Source organism: Leucoraja erinacea, chromosome 21, assembly GCF_028641065.1.
Source record: "Leucoraja erinacea ecotype New England chromosome 21, Leri_hhj_1, whole genome shotgun sequence".
Taxonomy (NCBI): Eukaryota; Metazoa; Chordata; class Chondrichthyes; order Rajiformes; family Rajidae; genus Leucoraja; species Leucoraja erinaceus.
The window spans coordinates 34,053,105-34,079,100 of record NC_073397.1 but is presented as its reverse complement, the minus strand read 5'-3'; the positions used below and the strand labels follow the sequence as shown (position 1 = coordinate 34,079,100).

The 25,996-nt window shown below is 41.7% G+C and overlaps 1 protein-coding gene across 2 annotated transcripts in view; it reads left to right on the top strand.

The window, feature by feature from the left end:
• The window catches only part of LOC129707512 (dnaJ homolog subfamily C member 5), a 46,889-nt gene extending 21,785 nt beyond the window's left edge, over positions 1–25,104 (top strand). Inside the window, exons 2-7 of one of the 2 annotated variants that reach the window (XM_055652614.1) lie at positions 5,435–5,551; positions 10,766–10,979; positions 12,335–12,509; positions 14,667–14,712; positions 18,936–19,781; positions 22,794–25,104. In XM_055652614.1, coding sequence (XP_055508589.1) covers positions 5,445–5,551; positions 10,766–10,979; positions 12,335–12,509; positions 14,667–14,680 — 510 coding nt within the window. In that variant the 5' untranslated portion in view covers positions 5,435–5,444 and the 3' untranslated portion in view covers positions 14,681–14,712; positions 18,936–19,781; positions 22,794–25,104. The remainder of the gene's footprint in view (positions 1–5,434; positions 5,552–10,765; positions 10,980–12,334; positions 12,510–14,666; positions 14,713–18,935; positions 19,782–22,793) is intronic. The other variant, XM_055652613.1, reaches the window with a different exon arrangement.
• Positions 25,105–25,996: the final 892 nt, after the last annotated feature.

Genomic DNA, 25,996 nt, shown 5'->3' with positions numbered 1-25,996 from the left:
ACACTCCTCCACGCCACTCCACACCACTCCATGCGCCCGTCCTGTGCTACCTACACACTACCCACACGCAGGTCGCGTAAATTGCGCGCGAATGACAGCCAAGTGGGACAGGCCCTTAAGAAAGGTGCACTATTGCTTCTACAACAAGCAAAGCACTATACTTTTAACCATACATTTTCTGACCATTCCCCTTGGTTTGTTTATTCTTGTTCTGTTTTCTGTCCATTAATCGACCTTCAATCCATGGTAGTTTCCTGCCCCACTGTTGTATGCACTGTAATTTATGCAATGCATAAATGCACTTCAGGAAGTCCAGAGGCGGCACGCACACCCCCATCCACATTAACGGGACGGAGGTGGAACATGTTTCTAGCTTCAGGTTCCTGGGAGTCAACATCTCCGATGACCTCTCTTGGACCCACAATACCTCGACTCTGATCAAGAAGGCTCATCAGCGTCTCTTCTTCCTGAGGAGACTGAAGAAGGTCCATCTGTCTCCTCAGATCCTGGTGAACTTCTACCGCTGCACCATCGAGAGCATCCTTACCAACTGCATCACAGTATGGTATGGCAACTGCTCTGTCTCCGACACCAGAAGGCATTGCAGAGGGTGGTGAAAATTGCCCAACGCATCACCGGTCCACTTCCTCGTCAGTTACGCGACCCTCCATTGAGTCTGTCCAAAGCAAGCGCTGTTCTGCGAGGGTTCAGCATCCCAAGGACTGCTCTCCCCCAACCATGGTCCTGTTTACCCTACCTACCATCCGGGAGGCGCTACAGGTCTCTCCGTTGCCGAACCAGCAGCCAAGAGGAACAGCTTCTTTCCGGCGGCTGCCACTCTACTCAACAACGTACCTCGGTGACTGCTTTTCACCACCCCCCCCCCCCCCCCCCCCCCTCTGACACTTATTATTTATTCAAATCGTTTGCTATGTCGCTCTTCCAGGGAGATGCTAAATGCATTTCGTTGTCTCTGTACTGTACACTGACAATGACAATTAAAATTGAATCTGAATCTGAATCTGATTTGAATCATCTTTCATAATAGCTTTCAGTGTTTTCCCTTTCACCAACATAAGGCTAACTCCTCCATAGTTCCTTATTTTCCTGGGTAGTAAAATTACACATGTGCTGTCTTTCAACCTGTGGGAAATGTTACAGAGTTCATGCAATTGTGAAAGATGCCAACCACTGCCTCCACTACCTCCACAGCATCCTAGGATGCAGCCAACAACGTAAGGCATAGCCGTCCTTGGTGATCTGGAGGATGTAATCTGAGGAAGCACAGTGGTAATGCTGTGCGTGTTTGCATCTACAGACTTATACTCTCAGTCTACTGCCTGACAAACTTTATTCCCTGATATTTCATTCGTATTAAATTTCTCACTTTGGGGAAATTCAGGTTTCGCACTGTTTATTGAGCTTTAAATTGTAATTTCAGAGAGATTAGGGACACTATTGCCTAGTGTATTTCGATCTTTTAAAGTAGGCAACTTTTAACTGCATTGTGGAAGTTAATTCCAAGCACCTCTGCGATTTCTCTATTTTCAAGTAACCCTTGCATTCTCTCCCTCTCCGTCCCTCCCCCACCCCAGTCGACCTGCTAGTTTCACCGTTCGTATACCTTCGTTATCATCTCCACAGCCAACAATGGGCCACTGTGGGGTCCTTGGCCATTGGTGCCAGCTCTGATTTGTACTGTACCTTTTCATACCTTAGTATCCCTCTCCCCTAACTCTCAGCCTGAAGCAGGGTCTCGTCCTGAAACGTCACCTATTCCTTTTCTACAATGATGCTGCTTAACCTGCTGAGTTACTCCAGCATTTTGTGTTCATCTTCGCTGTAAGCCAGCATCTGCAGTTCCTTCCTACACCTCTTGTTCATAGTTGCTTTGCTCCTTTTATTGTCTGCAAACCTTTTAATGATCTGATGCCTGGCTGTGCCCTGCATGTGAGGCATGATCTGTTCAATCAAGAGCTACTTTCATTCTATTCATTCAAATCATTGTGTGTTATAGATTTTGCCCTCGGGATTTGATTGTTGAAAGCATTGGTTCCTTTTCTCGGCTGCTGCGAGCCTGCTGGGTGTTATCTCTTTGGCAGCTCCATTGGAAAATGAACCACTTACTGGCTGCTGTAAACTCTATAATAGCATGTAGAATGTTTGGCCTGTATTATTGAATATCAATAAATAGGATAGAGATTTGCAATGATATTTAAGTTTTTCCATCTTTTGTCAAACCACTTTAATACAGGAGCCCTTAAATGGAGTAATCTTTCAGAGTTAGTGTGTTCAAAGGCCCTGTCCCACTGCAGCGACCTAATTTGCGAGTTTAGTAGAGTTTGCCCTCGACTCAAACTCACAGCATGGTCGACACGTGGTCCTAGGTAGTCACTGGAACTCTCCTTCATGCTCGAGGGAAGTTCCCACATACTCACGGCCTCAGTTTGGTCGAGGAAAATTTTTCAGCATGTTGAAACATTTTCCGTGAGTAAAAATTGGTCAGCATGGTTCTTTTGAATTTGTAGTGCAGTGGAGTGGGGTTGGTAGGCAGTCGAGGTAGCCGTAGAATCTCCTTTGATGACCGGGCATTTTAATTGCAGGTATCTTTCTTAAATTGCCTTGAAAGGTTTTCCTCCAGTTTTTGTCTTTCCAAATGATTTCCATTGATAACAATGTCTGAATTTAGTTTAGTTTTAATTTAGTTTAAAGATACAGATGGAAATAGGCCCGTCGGCTCACAGAGTCCACACTGACCAGCGATCACCTGTTCACACTAGTTCTATGTTATTCCATTTACTCATCAATTCCCAACAATTTTACAAAGACCAATTAACCTACAAATCCACGCGTCTTTGGGATGTGGGAGTCAACCCACGCGGTCACACTCACCATTGACAGCACCCGAGATCGGAATCGAACCGTGAGGCAGTAGCTCAACCAGCTGTGCCACTGTGCCGCCCTTTTAATGGTTGGTGTGGCCGTTAATTTGCAAGCTCTCATGTTTTTATTTTAAATCTAAGGCCTAGTTAAGTTGTTATGGCAAGTAATGGAAAGATTGTGAATAATGGTATGTGATGGATGTGTACATTCAGCTTATTGTTATTTGTGTTTCAACAAAGCAGAAATGAGAGCCATTCTGGTTTGGGAAAGGTCGAGGTTCGTAGGGATGGGAATAATAATACAATAATACAAATTTATTATCATTTGAGCCCCAGTGAGACTCAAACGAAATGTTGTTTCCACAGCCATACAAACAAAGACACTGTCTTACAGACATACACATAATTAAATTCACACAAACATCCATCACAGTGGACCCACTGTGATGGAAGGCAAGTCTTTTCTCTCCCCTGTTCTCCGTGTCTCTCCCGATGTCCAAGCCCCAGGCGGGCGATGATGAGTCCCACGGCCATTTTAGGCCGTGCCGGGCGATTTACGGCCCCGCTCCCGGTCTAAAAGTCACAATGTTGGAGCCCCCGGCGGGCGCTGGAATGTCCCACGGCCATGAAGCCGCGCTGGGCGATGTTCGACCCCGCTCCGGGTCGTTCCAACCCCGCGACACGGGCTGGAGAAATCGCGTTGCGGGAGCTCCGGGAAGCGGTCTCTCTCTCTCTCTCCTCCCAGACCCGCGAGCTCCCGATGTCCCAGTCCACCGGACCTGCGGCTGCGTTGCTGGAGCCTCCGAGCCCCAGGAGTCGAGTCGCAGCAGCGAGTCACCGCCGCTCCCCACGCTCCGAGGCCGGCCAGCCCCACGATGGTGAGTCCGCAGCTCCGCAGTCTCCCGAGCCCCCGGGTCGTTCAGGCTGGAGGCCGCTCCACGGTGCTAGGCCCCAACGACAGCCGAGACCCGACAGGGAAAAAGTCGGGTCTCCCGGACAGGGAAGAGATTTAAACAGTTTCCCCCCCCCCCCCCCCCCCCCCCCCCCGCCCCCCACATTTACACATTTAAAAATACTATTTAAAAAACACCAACACTACATTTAACTAGACAAAAAATAAAAAAAAGACAGACAGGCTGTAGGGGCCGCTGCAACGGGTGAGTCGCGCCGCCAACAATGCGAAGACAGTGTCAGAATTTATTTTACTTTTATCGTATTCTTTCTGTTTGTAGCATCGGTATTGTGCTGAAGATAAAACAGAAAATGTTAAAATATTAAGGTCCAGCCACAGCTATGAACAGAAAGATGGTTAATATTTTAAATTAATGTGTTTGGTTTTTATTAACATATTGCAGAGTGTTTGAGTTGAATATCTAAAAATGTGAATGAAAACCCTTTGTGGTTTCTGAGCCGTCGTTAAAAAAAGGCCAAAAGTGGTTTGTCTCATTTACTTACAATGATTATGGCTGATTTGGAGTTTTATTTGCGGTTGTCGAACATGTGATGATGGAGAGTCTGCTGGTTTTGTTTAAGGAGTCCAGAATTCAGCAAGAACACATCAGATTATTTTAGAGAGACAGAGTCTGAAGAAGGGTTTCGGCCCGAGACGTTGCCTATTTCAGCACAATACCGATGCTAGAAAAAGAAAGAATACGATAAAAGTAAAATAAATTCTGACATTGTCTTTGCTCCATAGATGCTGCTGCACCCGCTGCGTTTCTCCAGCATTTTTGTCTACCTTCGATTTTCCAGCATCTGCAGTTCCTTCTTGAACACAAGATCTAAGCCGTTAATCGTTTGAGCGCAGAAGCACCATAACGTAGAAGAGTTCACTTATCTTATCTCTTTCTGAATGCTGATCAAGCCGCGCTGGGTTTTATCATTTGTTGCTCATTTATCGTGAATCTGGCAATTATTTCCAGTATCTATACGCACCGTAAACATGCAAGCTAGCAGCAAAATTAATTGATGAATTCAGTGTTTTTCTGAAGAGTACCCACTATGTTCCCAGCTGTAAGACAAACAGATCACTTAAGTTATAGCCATTTTGCCGTGATTCGCTATTGCTCTTTAATTAATTTTTAAATTAATTAATTGCTCTTTAATTCAATGCCATGTATGCTGTTATTAAAGAAGTAAAGGTAGACAAAAAAGCTGGAGAAACTCAGCGGGTGCAGCAGCATCTATGGAGCGAATGAAATAGGCAATGTTTCGGGCCAAAACCCAAAGGAAATAGGTAACGTTTCGGGTCGAAACCCTTCGGGTTTCGGCCCGAAACGTTGCCTATTTCCTTCGCTCCATAGATGCTGCTGCACCCGCTGAGTTTCTCCAGCATTTTTGTCTACCTTCGATTTTCCAGCATCTGCAGTTCCTTCTTAAACACATGAATGAAGGTGTTGGGTTACTAGCATTTCCTGCACTCGTATCGCTTGATTCCCTATGTCTAAAAATCTATCGATCTTGGACCTTGGGAAGGGGGGAAGAGGTAATTCTGTGTTCTGAAAAGCAATCTCTGGGTATCTAATTATCAATTTGTTTTTTTTTTCTGTTAGTTTTTGCAGAATGGGTGATCAACGGCAACGTTCGTTATCCACCTCGGGAGAATCGCTCTATGTTGTTCTGGGACTTGACAAAAATGCTTCTCCAGATGACATTAAGAAGTCATATAGGTATGTGTGTGTACAGAACTGCATTGAAGATTGTGTTGCTGCATACATCTAATTACAACTGGCTATGTGTTTGGCAGTCATGATATATATTGTGATATATATTTATACCAGGTAGTTTGTCCTCTAATGCCGTACTTTGTCCGAAAAAGACACTGGCGTAACTCAGTGGGTCAGGCAGCATCTCTGGAGAACATGGACAGATGACTTTTCAGGTCGGGATCCTTCCTGAAATGTCATTTCTCTATGTTTTCCAGAGATGTCCGATCTGCAGAGTTACTCCAGTACTTTGTCTTTTTTTTTTTGTAAATCAGCATCTGCAGCTCTTTTTATTTCCACACTGTCAGTATCATTTTATGGCTTTAGTGGCATGCATTTAATCCTGTTTAAAATATGTGCCAATCATAAAAGCATTGTACAAGCAAAAGTTGAGTGCAGTTTAGTCTTTGGAGAAACAGCGCGGAAACAGGCCCTTCGGCCCATCGTGTCGGCGCTGACCAGCAATCCCTGTACACTAGCACTAATCTACACACTAGAGACCAATTTACACTTTTTACCAATACCAATTAATCAACAATCCTGTACATCTTTGGACTGTGGGAGGAAACCAAAGCGGTCACAACGAGAACGTACAAACTCTCCACAGACAGCACCCATAGTCAGGATCGAACCCAAATTTCTGACGCTGAAAGGCAGCAACTCTATGACTGCTGCCCTACTAGTTTGTCGGATAAAATGAAACTGGAGTAAGAGCAGATTAGTGGGGAAGTCAAAAGCAATACCACATGGATGCTGAAAACTAAAATGAAAAACTGTTAAATATTTTAAGGATAAAGGGGAAATCTTTTAGGACTGAGATGAGAAAAACATTTTTTACAAAGAGAGTGGTGAATCTCTGGAATTCTCTGCCACAGAATGTAGTTGAGGCCAGTTCATTGGCTATATTTAAGAGGGAGTTAGATGTGGCCCTTGTGGCTAAAGGGATCAGGGGGTATGGAGAGAAAGCAGGTACAGGATACTGAGTTGGATGATCAGCCATGATCATATTGAATGGCGGTGTAGGTTCGATGGGCCGAATGGCCTACTCCTGCACCTATTTTCTATGTTTCTATGTCTATATCCACCATTTGGATACTTGTGCTTCATCTGATGATTGAGCAAGAGAGTTGCAATATAATGTAGATAAATGTGAGGTGGCACTTTGGTGGCAAGAACAGGAAGGCAGATTATTATCTGAATGGTATCAGATTAGGAAAAGGGGAGGTGCAACGAATCCTGGGTGTCCTTGTACATCAATCACATGAAAGTAAGCATGCAGGTACAGCAGGCAGTGAAGAAAGCTAATGCCATGTTATAAACAATAGACAATGGGTGCAGGAGTGGGCCATTTGGCCCTTCGAGTCAGCACCGTCATTCAATGTGATCATGGCTTATCATTCCCAATCAGTACCCCGTTCCTGCCTTCTCCCCATATCCCCTGACTCCGCTATTTTTAAGAGCCCTATCTAGCTCTCTTGAAAGCATCCAGAGAACCTGCCTCCACCACCCTCTGAGGCCAATGTTGGCCTTCATTGCGAGAGGATTTGAGTTTAGGAGGTCCTACTGCAGTTGTACAGGGCCCTGCTGAGACCACACCTGGAGTATTGTGTGCAGTTTTGGTCTCCTAATTTAAGGAAGGACATTCTTGCTATTGTGGACTAGAGGGTCTGATCTTTAGGGAGTGGTTGAGTAGGCTGGGACTCTATTCCTTGGAGTGCAGGAGGATGAGGGGTGTGCAGCGTAGGTTCATCAGGTTAATTCCCAGGATGGCGGGACTGACATGATGAAAGAATGGGTCGACTGGGCTTGTATTCATTGGAATTTAGAAGGATGAGAGGGAATCTTATAGAAACATACAACACTCTTAAGGGATTGGACAGGCTAGATGCAGAAAAAATGTTTCCCATGTTGGGGGAGTCCAGAACCAGGGGTCACAGGGGGTCACAGTGTAAGGGGTAGGCCATTTAGGACTGAGATGAGGAAAACCCTTTTCACACAGAGAGTTGTGAATCTGTGGAATTATCTGCCACAGATGGCAGTGGAGGCCAATTCACTGGATGTTTTCAAGAGAGAGTTAGATTTAGCTCTTAGGGCTAATGGAATCGAGGGATATGGGGGGGAAAAGCAGGAACGGTGCACTGATTATGGATGATCGATGCTGGTTCGAAGGGCCGAATGGCCTACTCCTGCGCCTATTTTCTATGTTGTCAATCAAATCCACGCCCATTGAGCTGAATGCAAGAAGGCAAAATATCAATAGGTTGTTTTTTAAAGGCTACTAATGCTGAGGCAGGAAATGATTACAAACAATGTTTCTTCAACTTGGTGAAAGGATTTACATTATTGAAAACCCATTTCATCAGGCGTGTGACAGGACAGAATGTCCTATTATGTGGCTCTGCAAACATGCTCCATGGACTTGCAGCAACAGAAATGCTCCAAGCTATTTTAAAATAAATTAGTGGAAGCTACATAATGTAAAGATTTGAATGAGTTTTGTGCTTGGTAGATTCAGGTTTGTGAAGTAGTAGCATGATGATCGTTCCAGTTAAGATCAGTAAATAAAATAATAAGTCGGCCATAGAGTGATACAGTGTGGAAACAGCCCCTCCACTCAACTCGCCCATACCGGCCAAGTCTGAAGAAGGGTTTCGGCCCGAAATGTTGCCTATTTCCTTCGATCCATAGATACTGCCGCACCCGCTGATTTTCTCCAGCACTTTTGTCTACCGGCCAACAATGTCCCATCTACCCTAGTTCCACTTGCCTGCGCTTGGTCCATAACCCTCCAAACCTGTCCTATCCATGTACCTGTCCAACTGTTTCTTAAACGATGGGATAGTCCCAGCCTCAACTACCTCCTCTGGCAGCTTGGTCCATACACCCACCACCCTCTGTGTGGAAAAAGTTACCCCTCAGATTCCTCTTAAATCTTTTCCCCTTCGCCTTGAACCTATGTCCTCTGGTCCTCGATTCCCCTACTCTGGGTAAAAGAGTGCATCTACCCGATCTATTCCTCCCATGATTTTGTATACCTCGATAAGATCTCCCTTCATCCTCCTATGCTCCATGGAATAGAGACCCAGTCTACTCAACCTCTCCCTATAGCTCACACCCTCTAGTCCTGGCAACATCCTCATAAATCTTTTCTGAACTCTTTCAAGCTTGACAATATCTTTCCTATAATATGCTGCCCAGAACTGAACACAATATTCTCAATGCGGTCTCACCAACGTCTTATACAACTGCAACATGACCTCCTAACGTCTATACTCAAAACTCTGACTGATGAGGGCTAAAGTGTCAAAAGTCTTTTAGACCACCGTTTTTACCATTAAAATAAATACGGTTTAGGGTCTATCGGACCTTGTTTGGTGCCTTCCTTGACCCAGCTTGCCCTGTTTGATTAACTTGCTTGTTTTATTTATATTTACCTCTCAGGGTTTCTTCCCTAGATTTTGAGTTGATGGGTGCGATAGCATGGCACCTGTCCAGAGTACATCTCAGAAAATGTTGAAGAAAGTCCCAATTGAAATTATGTTGCCTCTACTAATACACAAAAATATCTCAAAAGTATAGGCAGCCCATTTGAAACCTCTTCCCAGCATTATGTTGGATTTTAGATGAATGAGACAAGTGGCAACAGTCAAACTCTGACATTCCACCATTTAGTTATTTAGAAATCCATCTAGCACTCCGGGACCTATGTTCTCGTGTTCCCTTTAACCACACCAAGGACTTTGGAATTTACCATGCTACTATTTAGCTTTTTTATTTGAAGTAAATTGGAGTAGTAATTGGAATAACATGTAAGACTCTAGCAAATTTGCAAGTCCAGCACAACCAAAGTCCAGAGTGTGCCAGATTAACAATGTTGGACTTCATCTCTAAAGTTTCTGAAGTGATTCATTAATCAAATTAAGATTTAATCCTTCTCTGATAGAAATTTTAATTTTGTATCTATTTTGTACCCCTCAATTTCGACAGGATTTTTTTGTGACCTTGGGTATTGAAATTATTAAACATAACACCAGAGGGTGCCATTTATTCACATCTGGTCCTGTATCCTTTACAATACAAAGATAGCCTCTTCTCTGAATCATTAGATATCATTAATTCAGAACTTATTCATGCCAGTCACTTTAAAGTAAATTGCTCTTGGGCTCGGCGATCGTTTCGCTGAACACCTCTGCTCATCCGCCTTAACCTACCTGATCTCCCGGTTGTTCAGCACTTTAAATTCCCCTCCCATTCCCAATTTCACCTTCCTGTCCTGGGCCTCCTCCTTTGTCAGAGGCTCAGCGTAAATTGGAGGAACAGCACCACATATTCCGCTTGGGTAGCATGCACCCCAGCGGTATGAACATTGACTTCTCTAACTTCAAATAGCCCTTGCTTTCCCTCTCTCTCCATCCACTCCCCTTTCCCAGTTCTCCCACCAGTCTTACTGTCTCTGACTACATTCTATCATTGACCCGTCCACTCCCCTGACATCAGTCTGAAGAAGGGTCTCGACCCGAAACATCACCCATTCCTTCTCTCCAAAGATGCTGCCTGTCCCGCTGAGGTACTCCAGCTTTTTGTGTCTGCCTGTAAATACAAGTTGTTTCGTTTACTCTTGCAAACGCTGACATTACCCACTCATACATGATATAAATTGGATAATATTCTGAAGTTGGGTTCCAGAAAGAATCCTTAACATTGCACTTTGACATGGATGTTTTAACTATGGTGACATGGCTGCTATGACGTAGAAAATGTTCAATTTTTAAGCACTCATTTAAAAACAAACCTCAACTGCTCTACATCGGTGAGACCAAGCGCAGGCTTGGCGATTGCTTCGCCCAACACCTCCGCTCAGTTTGCATTAATCAACCTGATCTTCCAGTGGCTCAGCGCTTCAACTCCCCCTCTCATTCCGAATCCGATCTTTCTGTCCTGGGGCTCCTCCATGGCCAGAGTGAGTCCCATCGCAAATTGGAGGAACCGCACCTCATATTTTGCTTGGGTAGTTTACACCATAGCGGTACGAACATTGGTTTCTTCAGTTTCAGGCAGTCCTTGCTTTCTCCCTCCTTCCCCTTCCCAGCTCTCCCACAGCTCCATAGATCCTCACCTGCTGAGTTTCGCCAGCATTTTTGACTACCTTCGATTCTAACATGTTTCCTTTTCATGCAGAAAACTTGCGTTGAAATACCATCCTGACAAGAATCCAGATAATCCAGAAGCATCTGATAAATTTAAGGAGATAAACAACGCTCACGCAATTCTGACTGATGCCACAAAGCGGAATATTTATGACAAGTATGGATCATTGGGTCTCTACGTGGCAGAGCAGTTTGGCGAGGAGAATGTAAATACATACTTCGTCTTGTCCAGCTGGTGGGCAAAGGTGAGGATTTTTTTTGGTGCTGAAATATTCAACAGAAATCATTCTGTTTTAACTTTTTTTTCTCATCATGGACAAATCATAACTGCATTACTGAGGTAATTGGAGTAGGGAGTTGAACATAAAGTCAAGTTGACAAAGTCAAGAGCAGTAATTTTGATGATGTATTAATCTTGCCTGCCCTTGCTTAGAAACAAAATCCCATCCCACTTTATTAAAAGGTAGACAAAAAAGCTGGAGAAACTCAGCGGGTGAGGCAGCATCTATGGAGCGAAGGAATAGGCGACGTTTTGGGTCGAGACCCTTCTTCAGACCCGAAACGCCGCCTATTCCATCGCTCCATAGATGTTGCTCCAGCTTTTTTGTCTACCTTCGATTTTTCCAGCATCTGCAGTTCTTTCTTAACCACTTTATCGGCCTTGTTGGAAAGAGGATTTGAGTTTAGGAGCAAGGAGGTCCAAGTGCAGTTGTACGGGACCCTGGTGAGACCGCACCAGGAGTATTGTGTGCAATTTTGGTCTCCTAATTTGAGGAAGGACATTATTGCTATTGAGGGAGTGCAACGTAGGTTCACCAAATTAATTCCAGGGATGGCGGGACTGACATATGATGAAAGAATGGGTCAACTGGGCTTGTATTCACTGGATGAAAGGAGATCTCATGGAAATATAAAATTCTTAAAAGATTGTACTGGCTAGATGCAGGAAAAATGTTCCCGATATTTGGGGAGTCCAGAACCAGGGGATCGCAGTTTAAGAATAAGGGATGGGCCATTTAGGACTGAGACGAGGACAGACTTTTTCACCCAGAGAGTTGTGAATCTGTGGATTTCTCTGCCACAGAAGGCAGTGGAGGCCAATTCACTGGATGTTTTCAAGAGGTGGTTAGATTTAGCTCTTGGGGCTAAGGGAATCAAGGGATATGCAGGAACTAGGTTCTGATTTTAGATGATCAGCTGTGATCATATTGAAGGGCCGAATGGCCTACTCCCGCACCTATTTTTCTATGTTTCTTTCACCAACTAAGACGTTTTAAAATAGTTGGATTTTACATTCAGTTCTAATGGTTCATATTCTGGGCATTAATCCTTCTGTTGATTTTGTGGATCGAATCTTTCTGCCACTCCCTAACTCCAACCACCCTATCTCTTACAAAAGGCAATCTCTTGTTGAATTTTAGTAATTGCTTCACAATTGACTGAATGTGTGCATTTTGGTTGGTTTTTGAATGTTATTCTCAATGTCTGCTCTTTTTCATGTAAAATTTGTACCCGACTTTGTATAAAATGTACATTGGGTTAGCATTCTTTGAGTGGGGCTCTCCGCGGTTAATGACGAATACTTTAATTTTAATTTCAGGCATTGTTTGTCTTCTGTGGAGTGATCACTGGTTGCTACTTCTGCTGCTGCCTCTGCTGCTGCTGTAATTGCTGCTGTGGCAAGTGTAAACCCAAGCCCCCTGAAGGGGAGGAGCAAGAATATTATGTCTCGCCAGAGGATCTGGAGGCACAGCTACAGTCAGACATGGAGAAAGGTAAATGGAACCTATAACTCGCACCACAGTAGATGCCGTCTCCTATGGGCCTGTCCCACTTAGGCAATTTTTTCAGCAACTGCCGGCAACTGTCAAGTTTCCGGCAGTTGTTTGAAAAACTGGCAACTGGAACGGCGACTGTCAGAGTGGAACACACACCACACACACACACACACACACACACACACACACACACACACACACACACACACACACACACACACACACACACACACACACACACACACACACACACACACACACACACACACACACACACACACACACACCCCCCCCCCCCCCCCCCCCCCCCCACCCCCCCCCCCACCTTTCACCAGCCCGTTATAACTATTACAGCACGGAAACAGGCCATCTTCCTTCACCAGCTCATCCGCCTATCCAATTTATTTTTTATGCAGACCCTGGGGGACACACCGGGCAAGTTCCCCCTCATATTACCCCCAAACTTCTGGAAGTCAAGCTTGCTGAATCTTGAGTGAAATTCAAACGGTGCAAAGCCAAGGTGATACAGACACACACCGTGATGAACAGGAAGGTTGGCGCTGTAATTAAGTCAGCTAAAGCACAGTGTACTGCAAGTCCTTTAAAGAAGGGGGGAGAAGGAGTGGAGACAACTTTTAAGATGTCAGAGATACACGGCTGTGAAACTCGGCGGACATTTAACATTACCGGTCGGTTATCCTTGGTTCTGAAAACTGATGCTTACATTTTTTTTTCCCCCAATGAGCCAATGAAATTCACCGGTCAGCACCAGCTACAACTTACGAGAACCTTCGACCTCATGGCGACCCACCTACGGCACGAGAATTCTCGCTACTCTCCACGGCGGCTTCATTCTGGTCGCTGCTAATTTTTCAACACGTTGAAAAATTTGCGGCGACCATAATGAGGCCGCGATTAGTTCCCAGAATGCGAGAACTCCTCATGACCATGATGGCGACTCCCCGGCAACCACCCGCGAACATGTGGCCACCATGTGGCGACTGCATAGTCTCCTGCAGTCACCTAAAAAGACGCCTAAGTGGGACAGGCCCATTATTCCTGCACTTTAAAAATATTACATTATTACAAGGTGACCCACTCAATTCTGACTTTGGGTGCTGTCTGTACAGAGTTTGTACGCTCTCCCCGTGACAAGCGTGGGTTTTCTCTGGGATCTCTATTTCAAATCCTCCCGCACTTCAAAAACGTAGGTTAATTGGCTTGGAATAATTGTGAATTGTCCTTAGTGGGTGTAGGTTAGTGTGTGGGGATCGCCACGGACTCGGTGGGCCGAAGGGCCTGTTTCCACGTTGTGTCTAAACTAAAACAACAATCAGTTAAAGCATTAAAAAAGTTGTAAGATTAATTGATTTTTCAGCAAAGAATATGATTTGTGCATAGATTTGGACCTTGCAACTCTTGGCATTGATTCTGAGGAAGGCTGCCCTTAAAGACCCAGGGACTCTCAACATCTGTTGTTGATCTCATTTGCAGAGGCTCCATTATATTTAGCAGCCAAACTCATCACCTGTTTTCCTGTTTGTACAAATTCATTACAAATGCACAGTTAAATGTTAAAATAAACTTTAATTAGAAATTGAAAAAAACTTTTTTTTTTAATTGAGCGGGGCAAGTTGTTTTACACAGATTGTGGTGGGTGCCTGGGGTGGTGGTGGAGGCAGACACAATAATGGCATTTAAGAGGATATTAGATAGGCACATGGATTTGGAGGGATACCAATTTACATGCAGGCAGAGGAGATTAGTTTAACTTGGCATCATGCTCGGTGTGGGTATTGTGGGCCAAAGAGTCTGTTCCTTAGCTGTATTGTCCAATGTAGATCACATTTACTCCACAAAGTTAATTTTTTAGTGAAAGAATTTGTTAACCAGAAATGGCGCAGTACGCTATTAAAACATTTTGGAGTGCAAATCGTAATAATTAACATCTTAATGATATCTTTCAATGGGATTAGTTTAGAAATACCTGAATGTTATGTCAGTTGAACTAATTTTCCTTGATTGAGAGGAAGGTTGCAAAGCAACACTGTTGGAAGGCTGAATCACTGTCAGTAACCTGACATGGCCTAAGATTGTGTCAGTCTTATAGTTAAATTACACCAAAACCTAATAGTTTTGTCATTGTGCTTTCAGAATCCAGGCTATGAAATTATTGCCAATTGATGCATGGGCAATTTAGGTAATGTTTAACAGGCCCTCAACTGTATAAGCATACATTTGTAAATTAATATAGTATTATATTGAACGGGTGGTCTGCAGTTTACACTTAACAACATCATTCACTCACCGATAACCTCCAATGATAAAAATCATACCAGCTTATTCTGTTAAACTACACATAGATGTAACATTAGGGCCTTCTGTGTGTGTGTGTGTGTGTACATACATGTGTTTGTGCACAGTGTCAGCACCACCCTTGCTCATGGAATGCGTGGAAGAATTGCGACACTCGGAGAGGCAATGCTGCCTAGCTATAGAGGCCAGTTGTCAAAATATTACATTTTTGGACACGTTTAATATTAAAACAGTCACAGACTTCCCAAATATATTAATCGCATGTTTGAGAAATTATTTTTTTTCTAGCTTCTACACTTTCCTGTCTGTGCCCCACTCTCAATTCATTTCTGGAGTGTTTGTCATTGTAAAATGTTGGTCAAAAGGCACAACTGGTACATTCCGGTCTTGTCATTAGAGGAAGTCCAAAATTAATGATTTCAGCATTTTGTTTGGGCTTGCATAATAATAAAAACATGACTGGCTGGCTTAAGTAAACCTTTCTGATCTTAGCCACATAACCGCTGTCGGTGCTGCCAATAGTAAAATTTGTTTACTTAGTTAATTCTATCCCTTAAATAAACCACAGCCTACTTGGTTTCACCGTTTTACAGACACAAAAGACTACAGTTGCATTGTTGATAACCTTACTGTTCAAATCAACAAAATATCCCAGGGATTGAGAAATGGCACATGGGTTTCAAACCAAGCAAGTGTGAGCTGTTGCACTATGGAAGATCAAATGTAAGGGGGAAATTAATGGGCTGGCCCTTAACGCCATTGATATCTAGAGGGATTGTGGGGTCCATGTTAATAACTCCCTGAAAGTGGCAACAGAAATGGATAGAATGGTAAAGGCAGCATTTAATGGACTTGCTTTCATATGCAAGTCATGATGCAGCTTTATAGGACTTTTGGACTATTCTGTTCGTGACCTTTGTCATAACAGTGTGAACATTTCTACTGAGACTAAATAATACAAGTTGTCACTGATGTAAGTTGTGGAAGTTGACACTTAACAATTAATTTATAGATTACAACGGTTCATGAGTGTCAAGTAATACCCTTAAGATCAGATTCTTGGATGTTGTATTCAGGACACAATGTTAATATGAAAAATAGAGTCAAGCTGCCACAAATCTTTCTGTGCACTGCATCTTAAATGCAATGGAACATTTCTAATCACATCACACAGAGGCATTCTTGCCATTTGGCAGTTTGGAATGCCCAGGGAAAAGAAGACATTTTAAAATGTTTCGATCTCTTAAGTGAAATGCATGATAGACTGGCATAAACACCACCCATTCCTTCTCTCCGGAGATGCTGCCTGTCCCGCTGAGTTACTCCAGCATTTTGTGACTAGCTTCGATTTGAACCAGCATCTGCAGTTCTTTCCTACACATAAAAAAAATCAAAGTCCTGGATTCATACAACACAGGAACAAGACTTTAAACCTACCAGATCCACGTGGTCTATCAAGTACCCATCCTTAGCTTCCTAACTTGAATTGCGCAGACTGAGAACAATTGGATCAGTGCATCTTTCAGTACCTTAGCAGTTGCTGTCTATTGAGCAGTCATTCGTGAACACTGAAGTCGAGTAATGTCACTCTGCATCTGTTGGCTTCTAAAGAAAACTTGAGGCACACAATCCTGATGTATACACCTCACTCGTCATTTGTAAGACTTCAGATAAAATTACGTTAAGGAATCTAAAAACAATAAAAAGTCAAGAACTGTTCAATGGATCTTTATTGCCACGTCTGCACAGCACAGTGAAGTTCTTTTGCACAACCCACCAATGCACAGTCGCCATATTTTGCCGTTGTTTATAAAGGAAAAAAAAAGTCAGGTCCACGTGCCGGATGTACTGGAGCGCCCCTGATCCATGTTTTTCGATGGCTGCATTTTGAAACTTAAATGTGAATATAAAGTGAAAGCTCAATAATTTGCAAAATCAGTCTCCTTTAAATGACAGCTATATTTTCTTGAGTTTTGATATTTGTCTTTTTTGGGGGGTGGGGGGGGGGGGGACACTTAAAAGGCTGTTCAAAACAGACAAATTCAATTTAAGCATGACAGCAATTAATTTACTACGCCACAATACCGAGTACTAGAGGAACGCAGCAGGTCAGGCAGCAGTTGGAGAGGGAATGGACAGCCAACGTTTTGAGTTGGGGCCTTCTTCAGACTGCTTGGAGTGAAATGGGGTGGAAAGAGATGGGACATCGAGCAGATTTGAGAAGACAAATTATATACTTCACTTTCCATTTCTCGTAGTCATAGAACATAAAATTCATGCCTTTTGAGATTTATTTTCCTCAAAATTATTTTTCATAATGTGTATTGATTGTCCCATAATTGATTGACGATCATGGTGAGAATTTACGACAGCAAGTTGGTTAAAATTACTTGAGATTGAGCCATCTAGCATGTCTAACTTGCTCTCAATAACTTCAGAACATTACAGCACGGGAACAGGCCCTTTGGCCCACAATATCTGTGTCGAGCATGATACCACGACCAACTCGTAAATGCCTGCACATAATTCAATTCCGTGCATATCCATGTGTCTATCCTAAAGGCTCATCAACGCCACTAGCGTATCTACCTCCAACGTTCCCCACAATTTTCCGTGGGTCATCAGAGTGAATTGGTAATGGCAGCTTTTCTTGGTCATATGCTGCTTAAATCCTATTTTTCCCCCACATAGCTGGAGGGATTTTCAGGTCCAGGTAGTCCAAAATGTATTGACAGGTTTTCAAAGAGGTGGCCACCTATGCTACATCCCTGTGGTTTATGTTTTTCTACATGCAAAATTCTTCTTTTTGCTGGTGTCTTGTCTTTGAGGTCCTTCTGCAGTTGTACTGGGCCCTAGTGAGACCACATATGGAGTATTGTGTGCAGTTTTGGTCCCCTAATTTGAGGAAGGACATTCTTGCTATTGAGGGAGTGCAGCGTAGGTTTACCAGGTTAATTCCCGGGATGGAGGGACTGTCAAATGCTGAGAGAATGGAGTGGCTGGGCTTGTGCACTCTGGAGTTTAGAAGGATGAGAGGGCATCTTATTGAAACATATAAGATTGTTAAGGGTTTGAACACGCTAGAGGCAGGAAACATGTTTCCGATGTTGGGGGAGTCCAGATCCAGGGGCCACAGTTTAAGCCATTTAGAACTGAGATGAGGAAACACTTTTTCTCACAGAGAGTTGTGAGTCTGTGGAATTCTCTGCCTCAGAGGGCGGTGGAGGCCGGTTCTCTGGATACTTTCAAGAGAGAGCTAGATAGCAGAGTCAGGGGATATGGGGAGAAGGCAGGAACGGGGTACTGATTGGGTATGATCAGCCATGATCACATTGAATGGCGCTCTGGCTCGAAGGGCCGAATGGCCTACTCCTGCACCTATTGTCTATTGTCAAATGTGAGAGAGTAGATTTTCTGCTGATAGTAATAAACATGTTTGCTTTGTAGCTCATTAATATTCCCTTCAATTGTATGCCCATGGTAAATGTATTTTGAATGTGTAAATGGAACATAATTTACCAGGTTTTATTCATTTGCTTTAAATATTTTTAAATGGTTGATTTAATATCTTGGAACCAAAATGGTGTTACTTTTCTGTAAATAAACTCAAGTATCACAAGTGTCGTAATGAAAAGAATCATAGTGGAAATTCAGGGCATCACAGTGTCGCAGCGGTAAATCTGCTGCCTTACAACGTCAGGGACCTGAATTTAATCCTAATAACGGGTGCTGTCTGCATGGAGTTTGTACATTCTCCGTGACTGCGTGGGTCTGGTGCTCTGGTTTCCTCCTACACGCTAAAAGACATATTGGTTTGTCGGCTAATTGGCTACAGTGAAATTGTAAATTGTCTCTAGTGTGTAGGATAGTGCTAGTGTACGGGGTGATCGCTGTTCGGCACGGACTGGGTGGGCCGAAGGGCCTGTTTCCTCTCTGTATCTCTAACGTTTAAAGTAAAAATCCAAAGATTAAAATAACATTATTTTGGTTAGCCAATGTTAAAAACAAAAATGCAGCGAAGATGATGTTTCTGAAGTGTTGAAAATGTTTTGCTTAACGGAGTCTTTATTCTCTCTTCCTTCCCCCACCCCCAACCCCCACGTCCAGAGGGAGATGGAGCAATTGTGGTGCAGCCAACATCAGCCACAGAAACAACCCAGCTGACCAGTGACAGTCACCCCAGCTACCACACTGAATGATTTAATTTAACCAAGTTTGCTCTTGTAATTAAAAAAAATATATTTACAATTCATTTCAACACTGGGATAGTTAAAGCTATAGATTGAACGTTCACAAGATTTCATGCCCCGTCGAACGCAGCCACCAACATTGAGAAGACCACCTTCCCTTATCATGCCTTTTGCCACTGTAATTTAATGCCACAACAAAGTACTGTAGCAGTCAGTATTTAAAGCCATTTGACACTTTTATTTACATATTGTGATGTGTGAATGGAATGACGTCATGTAATTGTTGATTGATAATAGAATCGGTGCACATAAACTACCACTAGAAATTCAGTGATAGTCACGTTAACCTGTAGTTTTATTGGCTTGTGTAGAATGTTGCCAATAACCAGTTTGTTTATAGTGCTTTTTTTATTTTTATTTGATGGGGGAAGCAAGTAAAAAGTGGTAAACTTTGCCTGTCATTTTGTCGTGCAATCACGAGATGTACTCGACTGGAATCAGTGCGCTATCCACATGAAGGGAGTTCTCAGTTATGGTGAAATATCAGATGCAGCTCAGCATTACTGCTCATTGTTGGTCTCATTCAATGTGGTATTTTGAGATGGTTTCTCACTGCCAATTTCTGACATCCATGTAATATTCAATTGGATAACCCTCCCCTCCACCCACCCGAAGGGTGGATTTCTTCAATAACTCTGTTGCCGGAGACTTGCAGAGAAGAAATAAAAATCATGATTTTGAAAGCATTTAAATATTTTTACAGGTCAAATAATAAATATTGATTATTAATCAAGTACAATTGATTAGGGAGCTAGTGTAACCATTGTTAGAGGAGGTTTGCTTGAAATTGTTTACACTTCCGTGATTTATTTCATTGTTAGGAAAGATTTCTAAATGCATTTTCAGACTAATTACTTTGACAAATGCTGGTTCAAAGAGGTGGCTCTTAGAATTGAATGAAGGAATAAGTTTATTGGCCAAGAATTCACATACAAGGAATTTGCCTTGGTGCTCCGCCCGCAAGTGAAAACATGACATACAGTGACAGTTAAGAATGCCCTATAATCCACTTCAATAACCAATTATCCCACTTTGTGTTAAGTTTCTTTTTCGCTGTGGTACTCTCGAGTACTTGTGAACCTTAAAGTGCAAGGTATTAACTGTACAATGAAGAAACAATTGAGCAGAGGCAGCACATTGCTAGAGTCCAGAATTGGCTAATAATGTTTAAGAAGGAACTGCAGATGCTGGAAAATCGAAGGTAGACAAAAATGCTGGAGAAACTCAGTGGGTGAGGCAGCATCTATTGAGCGGAGGAAATAGGCGACGTTTCGGGCCGAAACATTGCTTATTTCCTTCGCTCCATAGATGCTGCCTCACCCGCTGAGTTTCTCCAGCATTTTTGTCTACCATTGGCTAATAATGTTTTGTTAAGGTTCTTCTTTCTCCAAATATTGAGATAATTTCCAAAATGTTTTTAATTTCTGTGACCAGGGATTGAATCCTGTGCAGGATGGAGGTAACATACCCATTTTCTGCCTTTTGCAAATGTCTTGTGGTTGTTTATTGTTTTAAAAAGTAACTGGATGAACATGGATTCCCTCAACCAAATCATAGTTGCACAGATCTAACACTGCCTTGAATGCAGTGTTCGAATAAACTGATTGACAAACTTAATTTGGCAACTACTGGAAGTGTAGAATAGTATAATTCATGCTGACAATTAATAGCCCTGTCCCACGGTACGAGTTCATTCCAAGAGTTCTCCCGAGTTTGCCCTGATTGGAACTCGGAGATTTACGGTAATGGCCACTCGTCGGTACTCGGGGCTCTCGTGGACAATTTTAATCATGTTGAAAAATCTTCACGAGTCGTCCCGCGCTTACCTGCCGTTAGCGAGTCTTCCCGAGTACCTGCCGTTAGCGCTAAGAGACGTCCCCGAGCTCCGTCGTACCCGCTAGGTTCATTCTCCGTGCTTACCACGAGTTTGATTTTTTTAAAACTTGGTAGAGCTCTTGGAATGAACTCGTACCGTGGGACAGGGCTTTAAGGGGCTGAGGTTTATTGGCATGGCAGTCTTGAGATAACTGGAATACATGTTGGTTAAAATGCAAAGTTATATTGTGATTGAATTGCCATCAAGCTTTGATAGTGGAAAGCTTTAAATTATGTTAACTGGCAGTTTTAGAAGTGGACCAAGTTTTAATTTTTTTTCAGGGAAGAAATTCATTTACAGTTCTTCCATTTTGCTAGATTAGAAATTCATTTCTGTCTTTGTTCAATTGTTGCGTTTGAAACATTAGACTTGCCGCAATTATAAGGAGTGGTTGTATTTGAGCATCCTTAACGGCCTGTCCCACTTTCACAACCTAATTCACGACCTCTGCCGAGTTTGCCCATGACTCATACTCGCAGCGTGGTCGTCACGAGGTCGTAGCAGGCCGTGATGCTAGTCGTAGGTACTCGTGGCATCAAGTAGGTCGGGGCGTTTTTTCAACATGATGAAAAATGTCCGCGAGTACAAAAGGTGAATTAGGTCATGAAAGTGAGACAGGCCCTTTACATTTACATTGGTTAATGAAGAAATGCCTAATTTATATAAATTCATGAAGTTGATTTTGTCAATTTTAGTTTACTCATTGAACTGCATGTTTTTTTCTGTTACTGTTCACTGTTACTGTTCCCATCCAAGCCAACGCTAACATGTATGTTGTGATCATAAGCTTTCATATCCTTTGGTTTGTAAATTATAAATTATATCTATGCTTTGAGGCACAACAAATCGCAATGTTTTGAAAATAGCTCCCTAACAATTTTTAAATCAAGTGTACATTTGAAAGAGGTTTTCTCATCCCATTCCAGGCTGGACCACAAATGCAACATTCCCTAATTGTTGGATTTGTGGCCAGGAAGGTAGGAAAGCTTAAGATCAAAAACAACGTTTTCAGTCAGTATAGGGTGATCTAAACAGAATGATAACAATTAAGACAAATGCAGCTCAAACATCAAAGGTGATGTAAATTTAATTTCAAAATTATGAAGAATTTGCATGTTTAGGATGGATAATTCATTGTTATTGCACTGAATAGCTGCTTAATTTATATAGAATCTCTAAATAGACAATCATAATTTGTGCTACAATTAGCACGTTAGATAGTCTGCTGGATAAATGTGAAATTGGTTTTACTGCAATTCATTTATTACAAACCTAAATTTTGTGTTATTGAAGGCTCTATTATTTGTATATCAGTGCTTAAATCATAAGGATTGTAATTTGCCATTTTTCAGTAAGTAAGCAGTAATGAATAATTATTTTTCCTTTAACATATCCTTAAATCTTTTCATGGTTGAAAAGAAAAGACGAATTTCTGAATTTTGATCCTAACCTCCATTTAATCTACTTGAGCCTGATTTAACATCCAGTTTATTTATTAACTATATAACTATACTTCATGATAGCATTAAGATTTTCAAAAGTGGTTCTGATATTTATTCCTTTCTTCAACATGCACGCAAACCTCATGATCACTGAAGTAGTTCTGCCTGAAGGGCCTGTCCCACATGGTGATTTGTTTTTTTTGGCGACTGCTGACATCATATCAGTGTCGTCAAAAGATTTCGAAAATTTCAAAATCCAGCGGCGATAAAAAAAATGTTGCGACGCTTGAAAAAACGCCGCTCGTCATGAGTCGCAACACGCCGCTAATTTTTTTGGTGACCTGATACGCCAGTCAATGATGCTGGCAGTCGCCGAAAAAATTGCCAAGTGGGACAGGCCCTTGCAAGTGCGTATGTAAAGTCTAGATTTTTTTTTTTACAGTTGACATCTGAATGAATACCTTAATTGCAATTTACGATACGATACAATACAACTTTATTCATCCCAGGAGGGAAATTAAGGAAATGAAAACCAGTTTCAAGAAATGACATGAACTTATAATTGACTTGATTGAGCCAGGCGGATTGCTTGATTGATTGGTAATGTGATGCCCAAGTTAGAATAATATTTGTGGGCAGCACACCTTTGGAATTAAAAATATATATACTATCAGATTTAAGGGACTGAAATAGAATTAATATTCAGTACCAGTAAAATTTAAGAAATACTTAACCTCATTCGCTCTCCCTGGTGGATAACTATCTAGAGCTTTCCTTATTTGATTATTCTACTGATTATTCTTACTCTATCCCCTATCACTTTATATTTATCTGCAATAGATTGATGGCTGCAAACTTTGTAGATCTTCTGATGCTGCTGGGTCTTGAATAAAAGATAATTTCTATTTTCTATGCTTGAGAAGTGTTGAAATAGCTAGGGCATGTCAATTGGCTAAACACATTTTGCTTACCATTTCCATTTTCAATACAACTGTATGAACTTTCAAACCCATGCCTGCAGAATCATGAAAGTATTGACCCTAAAGCTCCCTGTCCCAACTTTAACATGCATTCCTCCATGTTCTGATATTTACCGTATAAAACTGGTACGGTAACTCCAAATCCATTTTTTTTTGTTGGTATTGTGTTCACTGTAATGAAAGTGTTACCTGTGGAATTTGCAATGCTAGCATAGCTTGGTTTAATCAAGTGGATAAGTGTCTCGTCAGCTACACAGTAATAATGCCTCTTCCAATAATGTGCAAATGGAAGGGTAATGTAAAAAATAATTGCTTTGTTCTGTAATGAATTTGGGTGACCTGTGCACACAGTATAGAAGTCTTTTTTTTTAATGGTACCTCTTGTAAATTATGTTCCATTCATATGGTTCGTTTCTTGAGCAAAGCATATGTATTTGGTATTATAATTAGAATTAAACTACCATTTTTTTTTTTAAATGACTATTGGTACAGTGAAGGAGAACAGTGCTTCATAAGTTCATTAGTTTATGAACTTAAATGATTCACAGAATCTTGCAATACATTTGAAACATTCCCTGTAAGACTTAAATTATAAGTAGTGCTGTGAGTCTGAACAAAGAGGACAGATGCTGTCTATAGTTTTGGATTTTCTGTTCATTGTAAACCACAGTGGCTCAAGGTACTGTTCAAATCCACAACTTGTTGAAAACCACTCGATTTCTCCAATGGTCAAACCTTCACGTGGTTTTGAATGCTATTTAAAAATTGTATTTTAGGTTGGTATATTTAGTTGTCCATCATTGAAAGCTGCCATATTTAGTTTTAATTTCGTATGGTTTCAATTTAATGACCACTGCTGTTTCTGCGGCACTATAACGTTGAAGATAGAATTCAGACTTGCCATTTTTGTAGACGATTAATTTACTAACGGTGCAAGATAAAATGCCCTAGTTTGTTAAACATTTTCATAATAGTGACCAATTGAGGGAAAAGCAAAACTGGATAGTGAAAAAACTCTTGTGTTTATTACATCGAATGATAATTGCTTCTTTTGTTTTGGTTCCCCACTGCACCCACTAACTCAGTGTCAAGCTCCAAGTTGGATTGTGAATGTGTTGTCTAAAAGTCAGTTTGACATGCCAGGGTTTAATTTTGTCTTATCTAAATAAAACAGAGATACCTTAACATACTTTTCAAATGTGATGCATTGCCGAAATTTACAGAAATGCTTTTAATCACTCAGTACATTTGTCGTGCCAGTCATCAAATGAGCGTATAATATTATTTTTAAAAACTACTACAATTGAATAATATTGCAATTTATATAATGCACATTGCTCTCGCATGTTACAGGAATAACACTAAACCGACTGAACAATAAATGATATGAGAAAATTGGATTTGGCTGCAGGTAAAATATTGTAACGCCAGAATGAATTGTGTGAACTATTCAAAATTTGATAGTAGATTCTTAAAATTCTGATTATTGGTGTAAAAATAGAATCAAACATTGTTATGCAATCTTTTTGGTATTCTTAAAAGGACCATAGTTGAAATTCTATGTAAGTAGATGTGGTTATGTTAACTACAGGACTTGAAGCCCATGGACTCCTGTACATACAATAAATTGTAATGTTTTTAGCATGGTTATTTATGTACTGTATTGCTGAAAATCATTGGTAATTTATTTGATTTGCAGTTATAAAATAAATGTTTCCGACGCTTAAATCACTGGCTGCGTACATTTGCTTTATTTGTGTATAAGCAGGCTCCTATATTCCAAGATTTCAGTTGTATACTAGAGTTTTGTGCATTGCTAAGTCACTCCTCTGAGTAAACTTGTACAATGCAATTTCTATAGCTTGTGTAAAAACGGGCAGCATCTGTGGAGGGAAATAGACCAGATGACATTTTGCCTTAGGATCTTCTCAGGCCGATATTTGTTCTGCTATTTACAGGGGGGAAAAATGTGCAATATTTTTTTGTTCTAGGATTGATAGAGTAGAGATTGTGTAGCTAGTTATAGATTCATTTAAACGTTTCAACGAGGTATTTTGCACTCATTAATCCATCCTATTATTCTCTACAGGAATTTCTTGTAGACATTTGAGGAAGCACAGGGAAGAAAGGCTTCTAGTTTCACATTTTCACGTAATGGCCAAGCTTTGTGGCATGTAAACTAATCTTTGCAGTGGGTTTTGTGGTTTTCTGGATTGGTTTATTTGGAATAGAAAATACAGAATAGTTTATCGTCACGTGACAAGTCACGATGAAATTCATTGCTTGCCTACCCATGGTATGCAAATAATCGCCATATAAAGGTTACGAAGTACCCCCGCCAGCTCCTCCTTTGTTCTCCCCTCTCCCCCGTTCCGGGACCTCCATTGTTCTTTATTATTTCTTGATACTGCTGCTTAAACTTGTGTGGTTCAGCATTTGATGTTTAAGAAACCTTGAATATTAAGATTCAGAAACTTGCTGAAAGTGAACCGAAAATATGCAGTGAGAACAACATCATCACAGATCTCGGTGAGAAAATGATATCTCAACCAATGCTGAATGTTTACTTTAGAGATACAGTGCAGAAACAGGCCCTTCGGCCCACCGAGTCCACACCGAC